General features: G+C 48.2%; 4 protein-coding genes across 4 annotated transcripts; 2 read left to right on the forward strand and 2 right to left on the reverse strand.

Moving 5' to 3' along the window:
* Positions 1–82: 82 nt before the first annotated feature.
* BDBG_02625 (mitochondrial 37S ribosomal protein RSM25) lies at positions 83–1607 on the reverse strand. Its single transcript, XM_002627908.2, has 3 exons — positions 1532–1607; positions 920–1469; positions 83–796 (listed from the first exon to the last, which is right to left on the reverse strand). The coding sequence occupies exons 2-3, from the start codon at positions 1351–1353 to the stop codon at positions 397–399; spliced, it is 834 nt and encodes a 277-aa protein (XP_002627954.1). The 5' UTR covers positions 1354–1469; positions 1532–1607; the 3' UTR covers positions 83–396.
* Positions 1608–2071: 464 nt separating this feature from the next.
* BDBG_02626 (pentatricopeptide repeat protein) lies at positions 2072–4129 on the forward strand (the record flags this gene model as incomplete). The annotated part of the gene is made up of 1 exon (XM_002627909.2): positions 2072–4129. One exon carries the CDS (start codon positions 2072–2074, stop codon positions 4127–4129), a length of 2058 nt encoding a protein of 685 aa, XP_002627955.2.
* Positions 4130–4568: 439 nt separating this feature from the next.
* Positions 4569–6526, forward strand: BDBG_02627 (RecQ family helicase RecQ; the record flags this gene model as incomplete). The annotated part of the gene is made up of 4 exons (XM_002627910.1): positions 4569–4648; positions 4732–4850; positions 4920–4954; positions 5036–6526. The coding sequence occupies 4 exons, from the start codon at positions 4569–4571 to the stop codon at positions 6524–6526; spliced, it is 1725 nt and encodes a 574-aa protein (XP_002627956.1).
* On the reverse strand, positions 6477–9903 carry BDBG_02628 (KH domain-containing protein). The gene is made up of 9 exons (XM_002627911.2): positions 9519–9903; positions 9353–9432; positions 9084–9242; positions 8857–8878; positions 8729–8781; positions 8497–8664; positions 8230–8438; positions 7591–8164; positions 6477–7525 (listed from the first exon to the last, which is right to left on the reverse strand). Exons 1-9 carry the CDS (start codon positions 9730–9732, stop codon positions 7502–7504), a joined length of 1503 nt encoding a protein of 500 aa, XP_002627957.1. The 5' UTR covers positions 9733–9903; the 3' UTR covers positions 6477–7501.
* Between the last annotated feature and the right edge of the window lie 59 nt (positions 9904–9962).

The raw sequence follows: 9962 nt of genomic DNA on the forward strand, positions 1-9962 counted from the left end.
GAGCCGGGAACGTTGGAGTCTTGGCAGGGCCGGGGTCTGGAACAAAGCAAGGATGATATTTCTGTAATCTGTATATCTTTTTTTTTTTTTTTTTTTTTTTTTTTTTTCCTCAGGCGCTGGTTTTGGCCTGATACCGAGAAACAGTGATGTCAAGGAATCGATTATTGGAGACATATTATACCCGTGCTGCAGAGAGACCAGAAATCTCCAGATTGGCATGCAATACATCAATGAGTATCACAGGGAAATCTCTAGCTACTGAGTGACAGTTTGTGGTATTTTCAGCTAAAAATACAAAGTGGAAATATACGGCTTGGTATACCAGAGTTTGTTTAATACTACTCAGTGCATGGCTCCCCGGAATGACCTCTAACAATGAATAACCCCACAATGTTACTAGATGGGAGACCGTGATGGCACTTCGGCTTCTGCTACTTCAGGCGCTGCTATCACATCTTCCTCATCTATCAGAGGGGCCTCCTCGTCGGGTTCGCCGCTCTCTTCCCTAGCACCAGTAGAGCCGGTGAAAGCAGCCAGACGCTGCTCCATCGCTTGGTTTTCACTCTCGGCCCATACCTTCCATTTCTCATATTCTTGATTCTCCAGTTCCATTCCAACAGTGTGCATATCTGGCCCGAAATATGCGCCTGTCGCCAGGGCCTCCTCCTGGGCAACCCTTCGCTCGACATCCTCCTGTAGACGCAGCTGATAGAATTCGCGTCGGGCAATATCATATGCAGCGCCTTTAGTCATATCCGGGACATTGTTGAGGAGGTATAGTTGCCGTTGTACGACACTGTATAAAAAGTACAAGTGGAAGATTATCAAGTTAGCCAATTTGTATATCCCATTTCACAATTGCCTGGAACCTTGGGGGTGGGCCAAGGTAGAATGAATTATCTCAACAGGGGAATCCAACCTTTCTCCATCAAGTTTCTTTCCCGGCTGTTGGATATTCTGCCAGTTGTATCTTCGATGGTCATTTCCGTCATTCTCAAGAACTACTCGTGGCCGAGCAAGCTCCCATGGATGATCACGAAAGAATTCCTTTCGTAGCTGGTCTTCCTCGTACCGTATTTCCTTCGGCTGGAAGACGCGGCTCGGTTTCTTCGAGGTCTGCTTCCGGCCGGCGGACGTTCTGATTTCAAGTTGTGGTTTTGACTTTCCCGGAACGGTCCTCATTCGTTGTTTGATGATAGGATGTGACGGGGCTTGATTGCGAACAAGAATTGACGCTGGCGGGATATCTGTCATGACATCCAGCCAAGGCTGTCGCGTCCCTGGCTTACCACATTGTGTAGTAGCTAGGGCGGTCCGCCTTACACGAAGTGCAGTTAAGTTATATCGTCCCATTGTGCAAGATAACCGGTATGGTTTCCCTCAGGAACTCGCACGCGCGATGTTTCTTCACCAATTGCGGTCCCCGGCGTAGAAGGATTGCCGTTAGCTGCCCACTTGTGCTCTTCGTCCTGGGCACAGTTAGAGACAATAAAGATCCAAAAGCCAGAGAGGAATAACAGGAATAACTAACAAAAGCTGTAGGGTGTAAGCTGCGGATTGCGGATTGCGGGATTCCTGCCAGCGACATGCGGTGTTCAAGATGTTCGGAGCAAGGAAATTGAAAATGTCCAGGTCTTGGCGTTTTTGCCCGATCCCGCCAATCACAAGCTGCCAAACACAATCGCCGTCGTCTCCAGAAAATTTCCCAACCATCGATGTCGTCGATGCCAAATAAACAGCCAAACCTCCATCAATTTCACCCAGTTTCTGCAGCAGACTTAATAAAACCCCCCACACGGAGACTCTTGTTATTTCACTACAACCATTTGTACTTCCATGACGACAACTGCAAGCTGCGACTTGTCCCTAACCTCACCGAGCTAAAGAAATGCCCTGTTGACTAGGACTAGGATTGCACGATGTCAGGCGTCTCATGTCACTCTTTAATAGCTTGGAAAGGACGGCAGGCTTTCGACTCGTCTCTCAAGTAGGGCTCTTCTACTCTCCTTCCCCCACACCCCGCTCATTTCGCTCAGTCCAATTGCCTCCCTCTTCATACATCCCGCGAACCATGCGACTCCAGTCATACCTTACAAACCGCACTCGAATTAACGACTTGTTTACCAATTCGCTTGTCATGGCCGGACTATGCAGAGAACACTCACCACGGAAAAGAAAATTCGCGAGAATGGCGAGACACTCGTCTCACACTGCGATACAGCCGTCTCAGAATATACAAACGGAAGAGAAGGTTGCTAACGGGAGCAGCATCAATTCACAAACAGCCGACCCGCAGGAAGGACATGCCCTTGTGTCGCAGAAAGCAACAAAAGCATCTTCGATAACCGTTAACCAGAAATCACACCCCCCTACCCTACCTCCAGACTTTACGATTGACCACGCCGCATTCAAACGAGCGGCAGCTTCGAAACTCGACAATACCAAACACCTTTTCCAGCTTTACCTCGAGACATTGGGCAAGAAGGAAGGGCTAAAATCCCTCCAGGTTGTATTATCAAATCCAGCAAGAGAGATATGCATGCCCCAGAGAAAACAGACAGAACCTTACCTGCCCGATGCAGTGGAAATCCATGGGGTTCAACGACTAGTGGATTTATTGAACGAAGAGCGCAGCTCAAACCAACAGATTTTCAGAGCATATAAAGACCTCCCATCGCCCGGTGTATTATACCTTTCTGCCCGAAGTCGAAGACTCCTATTGCATCGCTTTGCGAGCCCCCCTCGTCGCCTACGTGTACATGCCGAACGATATCTGAAATTGATAGACGATATGGCCGAAGCGTCGTTTTATATATCGCCATCGTTATGGACCGCAGCAATTCATTTGGCAGGGAAGTCCTATACGTCAGTAAAGAGGCCCGATCTGAGATCGTCACTGGGAATGTGGAGGCGGATGGAGCATGAAGGCTCAGTACCGAGCTCCAGCATAGCATTCAATATATTATATGACGTTGCTATTAAAGCCAGGCAGTGGAAAGTTGCCGACAAGGTTATTGAGGAGATGAAAGCTCGTGGACTGGAGCTCTCTCGATTCGGAAGGGTGGCTCACATATTTTCCTATGGGCTACGCGGAGATGCTGAAGGCGTTCGGAAAGCCTACCATGAATTTATTCAACTGGGCGAGGTGGTTGATACCGTTGTTCTAAACTGCGTCATGGTTTCGCTCCTCCGGTGTGGGGAGCAACATGTTGCAGAAAAAATCTACGAGCGGATGAAGGACATGTACCTTACCCTAAAAGCGCAACGACCCGAACTCCTAAATTCGAGTGTATATCCTTCACCATCCGATAATTACGCCGCCTATAGGAAGGCAACTAAGAGACTCGGTCGCGTTCTCGGGATGACAACGTTTCTCCGTGATAAGCTTCCGGAACACCACCGTGCATTACAAAGAGCTATGCCATTGACTCCGGATGGCAAGACATTCCATATATTTCTGTGGCACCATGCAAACGTCACAGGTGATTTACAGCGTATAATCGCACTCCTTGAGGACATGAAAGTCACATTCGCTATTCCCCCGCAGGGGATGATCTACATATTTTTATTTCACGGCTTCGCTGCCCATGGGGGAAAAGAGGGCACACAGTGGACATATAAACGCCTCAAAGGTGTATGGAAGCATTTTCTTCGAGCCTTGTACCATTCAAAGTCGGAACTTAGTGCCAAACGAGGTACCAAATGTCGAAGGGAGAAGTTTGTGTGGGAGAGCCCATTATCCGATGAACCAGACTCATCTTCCCGCGGATCCGACAGCGTTGAAGAAGCGCGCGAAGAATCATCGGACTCGATGCTACACGATAATGACAGGGGAGTACACCAAGTATCTTCGTCGAACGCTTCGCGCGAGGATGGACCCCCTAATCCCTTCGAGGAAGACGAAACCGATGATGACTGGCGGTATGAGAATACTGTGTACCTGGGTCGGAAGCTAATAGTTTCCTGTCTAAGGGCGCACGCTGCTTGCGGTGGGCCCGAAGCTGTGCTGGATGTCTGGGAACGAATTGAACGTCTTTGGAAGCCCGAGTCACAGAAAAAAGCGGACATCCTTGCTGTTAAAACAGTTCTTGAACAGCTCGTTCCTTTCGACTTTTCACAGCTTAAATAATGTGTGCCCAGAAATTACCGTAATGTATTTATAGATGTGTCTTTTCACTGTGCGGGTTTTCGGTTCTGGGCATGTGCCTTGTTAGTTTACCGTGCTGTGCAATGCAACAACATCCGGGAATCTTTTATTATCTAAGCTGAGGTTGAGATTTATTCACCTCAAGGCTACCCATATACTGAAATTAAAACTTTTATTTATTGAATTGATCGCTACCGATGCACCTGTTGACAGCCCACCTCAATACCGTTCAAAGTGAAATCACGTGATATCGCGTTCTACCCGACCTACCCTTGGAACACGACGCGATCATTTGGACAGAATGAACCGCAACTGATAGCGGTGGACCTTGTAGAGCACAAAACTATCTGCTAGGGAAACGATATAAAACCTATTCCCAACACAAAAACATGATATTATCTTAAGTTGAAAGGCAGCAGAGATGTCTCTGCGACAAAATAAACGACGTCCTGTAGACATTGACTTCACGCTGCGACGCGTCTTTGGGAAAAAGGCATTTAGGTGCGTGGGGCTATTTTATCTGTGGATTAGGGACGCCTTGAGCTTTAACCGCTTCGAGGAACTAACTGCTGCTCATCATGTAGGCCTCTGCAGCGGGAAGTCATTGAGGCTGCCATCGCGGGTCATGATGTGTTCCTTCAGGCTGCTACGTCTTTCGGGAAGAGCTTATGTTTTCAGTTACCGGCAATCGTTGGCCATGGAGGTGAGTGTCATCAAGATCTTTGTTATGGGCATGGGGAAATCAGATTGCTAATCGAACTGTCAATGACAGTCACGGTTGTTGTTTCGCCCCTTCTCGCGTTGATGGTACGTTTGTTTGCACTGGAAAGGTTATATTATATTTATATACCACTTCATCGTACCTAACCAATACTTTGCCCATACTAGGTGGATCAAGTTGCTGCCCTGGAGGCTAATGGTATACCAGTTGCAACGATCAATTCTACAACCCCCCTCACTAAACGGCGGGAGATTGTGAAAGATCTTCTTTCAGGACATCCCATTACCCGACTTCTATACGTAACCCCAGAATACTGTCAGACTGATGCCTTTCGACGGAATCTTCAAACAGTCCATCTACAAGGCGAGCTTGCTCGGATCGCAATTGATGAGGCGCACTGTGTCAGTGAATGGGGACATGATTTCCGCCCAGCCTACAAGGAGTTATCATGGTTTAGGCGAGAATTACGTATGCCATTTGTTCCAATCACCGCCCTTACAGCGACTGCGACGGCCCGTGTGCGATCAGATATCATATCACTGCTAGGATTAGATCCTATGACTCTAAAGAAATTTAGCACAGGATCAGCACGGCCTAATATTCATTATGAAGTCCGCTATCTTCAAGATTGCTCGATGGACCCCACAATCCCGGACACAGATCAATTAAATGATCTTTTCTGCTGGCTGAGTTCGATTCACAGTCGACGCATTGCGCGGTTTTCATCCCCTTCTGCAAATGTAAGCTCCGACGAAGAGCTTACATCAGCCACAACGCCGCCTCTCCCGCCAATGACGGGAATTATATACGTCCCCCTAAGGGCTATCTGCAGCGAACTTGCCAACAGCCTATCTGCTTCACCCCTCAACATTAAAGCAGTCGCCTACCACGCTGGACTGTCAGCCTCCGAGCGGTCTAGAATTCAATCACTATGGAGCTCGCCAAGTAAAATATCTACATCAACCAAGGACAAATCAGGAGAGAATTCCAAGCCGCCATCGTTTTACATCGTTGTCGCCACCAACGCTTTCGGGATGGGGATCGATAACCCTCACGTCCGTTTCGTCATACATTGGACCCCACCCCGCAGTTTTGAAGGATTTGTCCAAGAATCCGGCCGGGCAGGGCGTGATGGCCGGGCAGCCGTGTCTCTCATATACTACAGCCCCCAGGAACGTGATCGCGTATTGGATCGTATCAACCGAGATCAAGAATGGCACTTCGATGCTGCGCTGCAGGGAAACAACAATCCAGCAAGTAAAAAGCGCAGCCACTCGGCATCAAACATCGCAGCCAAGGTACGCAATCAGCAAGCACTCTTCGAGAGTTTTAAAAGAGTGGTCAAGTACTGCGAGACAACCACGCGGTGCAGACATGAAGTGATTCGCGAATTTTTCGACGAGCGCGACCCACAAGCCGATTCAGGGATCGGGCAACCGACGCAGGTTTATACTAACACATCCATCACGTCAACGTGTGATTTTGCTTGTGATTTCTGCAAGGAAGGTCGTGAAGTGTTGACGCGCCGGAAAAAACTGAGCGGTGCGTCTGAAACTTCACTGGAAGATTATGAGAATTTCTCGCCAGCGCCTATACCGATGGATGATTTCATGGGATTTCGTACGGCTAGTCTGATAGATAGAAACGGTAATAGGTGAGAACGGGACTGTCTGTTGGTGTTTATTGGTTTCTTCTGGGTATGGTGGATTACGGCATCGGTTTATGCTGGCAGGCGTTATTGAAGAGGCGGACGTTTCTCTTTTTGGAGAAGTTTTGCTCTAGCTCAATTTCGATGATGTTATGATGTAGTTTGTATATATTACCACTAAATTATCTATGGTGTTGGAATACTTTGGAGAAGGCGTTGGGCAAACCACAAAAGCGGAAACGCTAGCTTTGATCAATTTATCCAAGGGCGTGGAGCACGGGACTCGGAAGTACTTTGCGGAATAACATGTGTCAAAAAGAAAGAGAGGAAGTAATTGAAGAAAGTATGTGCTCATTCTTGCTCATTTTAAAGGAAACGGTTAGAGAGGAAGAAAATATTTGAGATTATACAGGAGACCCAATTCAAAAAGTAATCCCAACACACATATGGAAACCCACAGAGCAGAAATGGCGCATTGTAAACCATTCAGAAGTATCAGAAACGGGTAGACAGTACGGAGTACGAGAAGATCCGGGGTACTCATAAGAACTCTCCGTCCCACCGCTCCCCCCGATAGCTACCTTGAGTATGAAGGGGGAAGACGTATTTATTTACTATTATAGTAGGTAGATAGAATAACTCGACAGGGAATTGTGCTATTTGGAGAATATGCTATGAAATAGAAGGAGGAAACCTTTCAACGCAAAATATTGCAAAACATTTAAAACTAAGGCAATGTTGGGGAAACAACAGGGTGAAAAAGGGACAAAATAGACAACTGATTGAAACTAGTACGGTGCGACGAGTATGTAGTAAATTTTGGAAAGAGGAACGGGGCTAAAGCTGACTGTGTAACGAAGGGCAGTCTTTGCCTGAAAACGAATGGTTAGGAATTTGGATTACACTAGGGAGGGAAAATTGCATCATGTCCAGATATCACTATGACACAAAGCGTAGTCTGCGAATTTCCAGCAAAAGTGGACATTTATAGGCCGGGAGGAGGGGGGACCTATCAAAATAATGAGTTAGAGTGATGATTTGAATATGATGGGAAACGCGGGGAACGATTCATACAGCATTGTATCCCCCAGATGATGATGGTGGCGGCGGTGGAGGTGGTGAACCAGCTCCTGGAGGTGGTGGCGGTGGAGGAGCCTCAGAAGCTGGTGGAGGCGGTGGAGAGCTTTGTGGAGGTGGCGGTGGCGGCGCTTGCTGCTGCTGCTGTTGCTGATAATACTGCTGGTAGTACGCGACATAATTTTGATAGCCTCCCCACGCTGCGTATGGATCTTGGCCAGACATATATTGGGAGTACATGCGGCTGTAGTCGGCTAGAGACTGACCAGCCGCCGGTGCGGCTTGAGCTGTCGCGCCGGCATCAGCGCCAGGTGTGGCATTGGCAGAAGGGCTCATGGGTGTCTGGGGAGACGAGTAGCTTCCATAATTGCCACCGCCTCCCCCATAACTCCCACCGCCATAATGGGAACGGTCGCGCTGTCCATACCCGCCACCATGGTGACCACCTCCACTATATGACCGTTGTGGGGGTGGTGGCTGTTCCTTAAACCTCTCATATTGCTCCCTCACGTTAGCGAGGAGGTCCTCGCAAAGCGCTTTGGCGTTTTGGACTTCCTTCGGATCCGGGCCACTGTGATGGATTAACATGTGCTATGACTTCATATTTCCTACCACGGAATAGAAGACGATACTTACGCTACATGTAAATACATAGGTTCATCACTTTCTCTTCCTGTGCTATGTTCTGTAAAACCAGAGCCACGCCCCTTGATCTGAACACGGCAACGCGTCTCCTGCTGGATGTGTTTAACATATGCACCGCCTTGGCCAACTACCTGAGCACGAAGATTAAAACCTGGGATAGGCTCTAGATCCACAGGGATCCGTTCCTCCGGCCATTTGCGCTGTACGATTTTTTGTTAGCCATCGCATTAGTGCTGTATTGCTCTCTCAAATACATACTCGACCGTATTCATCCCGCTCCACTTGCTGCTCTGGCTCTCTGCGGCGGAACCTCCGCTCGTCAACGAGGTTGGGCAGTTCTTGCTTCATCAATTCCTCTATTTTGGCAACTGCCTTGTCAAGGCCTTCTTTGGTGGTGCTCGTTACATGAAGATAAAGCGGGGGATTCTGTAAAATGTCAGTCACCGTTCATTTGATCTTCCCGCATCATTCAGATACTGATGGAGCTTACCGCAGCCGTAGCCATGCTTTTATCAGGGAAATAGCTTCCTCGGGTTGTGACATCTTTAAACCTTTACATGAGCTTCTGTTATCTAAAATAGAGTAGCATATGATAATATAGTGATGGAGAAGTCGTACCGGCGCCAGTTTCTTCTTTAATCTAAATATCACGTAGCGGAGGTCAGCAGATGCCAAAGAGGGGTTTCGAGATGCTATGGAGAGTTGGGTAAGCTTCAGCCACCATCACAACAAGAAGGGGAATGGTGATGTGGATATGAGTTGAATATTGTTTTTTAAACCGTGGCTCCGGGCCATAAAGAGTAACAATGCCTGGGAATATCAGTGGACATGACAGAAATATTTACCATCCTCTGGGTTGCACCCTTAGTCAGTGTGTAGCGGTTTCGGAGATCGTTGACTTCAATATCTTTGATGTAGTCTCCATCCGCCATGTAAACTTCTCCATTAACGTTGCGTGCGCCTTCCGCACCTGGAGAAGCAGACTTTGCCGCTGGACTAGCAGTCTATTGATTAAGTATATTAGAAACGAGGAAACGCGTTCATTGGCAATGGAAGGTTAATGGGTCCCGAGGGGGGGGGGGGGGGGGAGGGTAGGGGAGTCTGCATATCATACAGAACGGACTGGCGGCACGTTCATGTGCTGATATCCTTTCTTGGCTTGAAGCTCAGCATTTATCTTTGCAGCAGCGGCAGCTATTTAGATGTCAATCCGAATATTGAATTAGTATTCTGCTTGCGAAAGAAGTCCCGATGAAATATGCACATGGCAGAAAACTCACCTGCGGCAGCAGTTGGATCTGGAGCTGCGGACTTCCGCTTGTCGTCGTTTCCAGGGCTTCGCGGTTCCCGGCTCAGTGGACTTCGTTCCCGCGTGGAGTCGGAATTTCGGGCAGATGGGGATCGCGAGCGTCGGTCAAATCTTGACTGTCGTCGAGGCTCTGCTTCTGTTTGATCAAAACGAGAGCGCTTTGCGCGCCGCTCACTGTCCGCCATTGTTGGTAGCGGCAGCGTAGCCTCACACACGGGAATCAAACTGTGTCCTGTAGATCCGAAAAATTAAATACGCTAGCGTGAAGAAAAGTGAGACCAGAGTCAGGGTTGGTGATATCGTCAAATAGGAATATTTTGAGCATGTTCTTCGCATGTCTGTTAACAAGAGTGCTTCAACTATACGCTATTCCAAATCCGCGACTAGTGTATTGCTTAGTCATAAGAACTTAGCC

The sequence above is a fragment of the Blastomyces gilchristii genome (genome assembly GCF_000003855.2).
Source record: "Blastomyces gilchristii SLH14081 genomic scaffold supercont1.3, whole genome shotgun sequence".
Lineage (NCBI taxonomy): Eukaryota > Fungi > Ascomycota > Eurotiomycetes > Onygenales > Ajellomycetaceae > Blastomyces > Blastomyces gilchristii.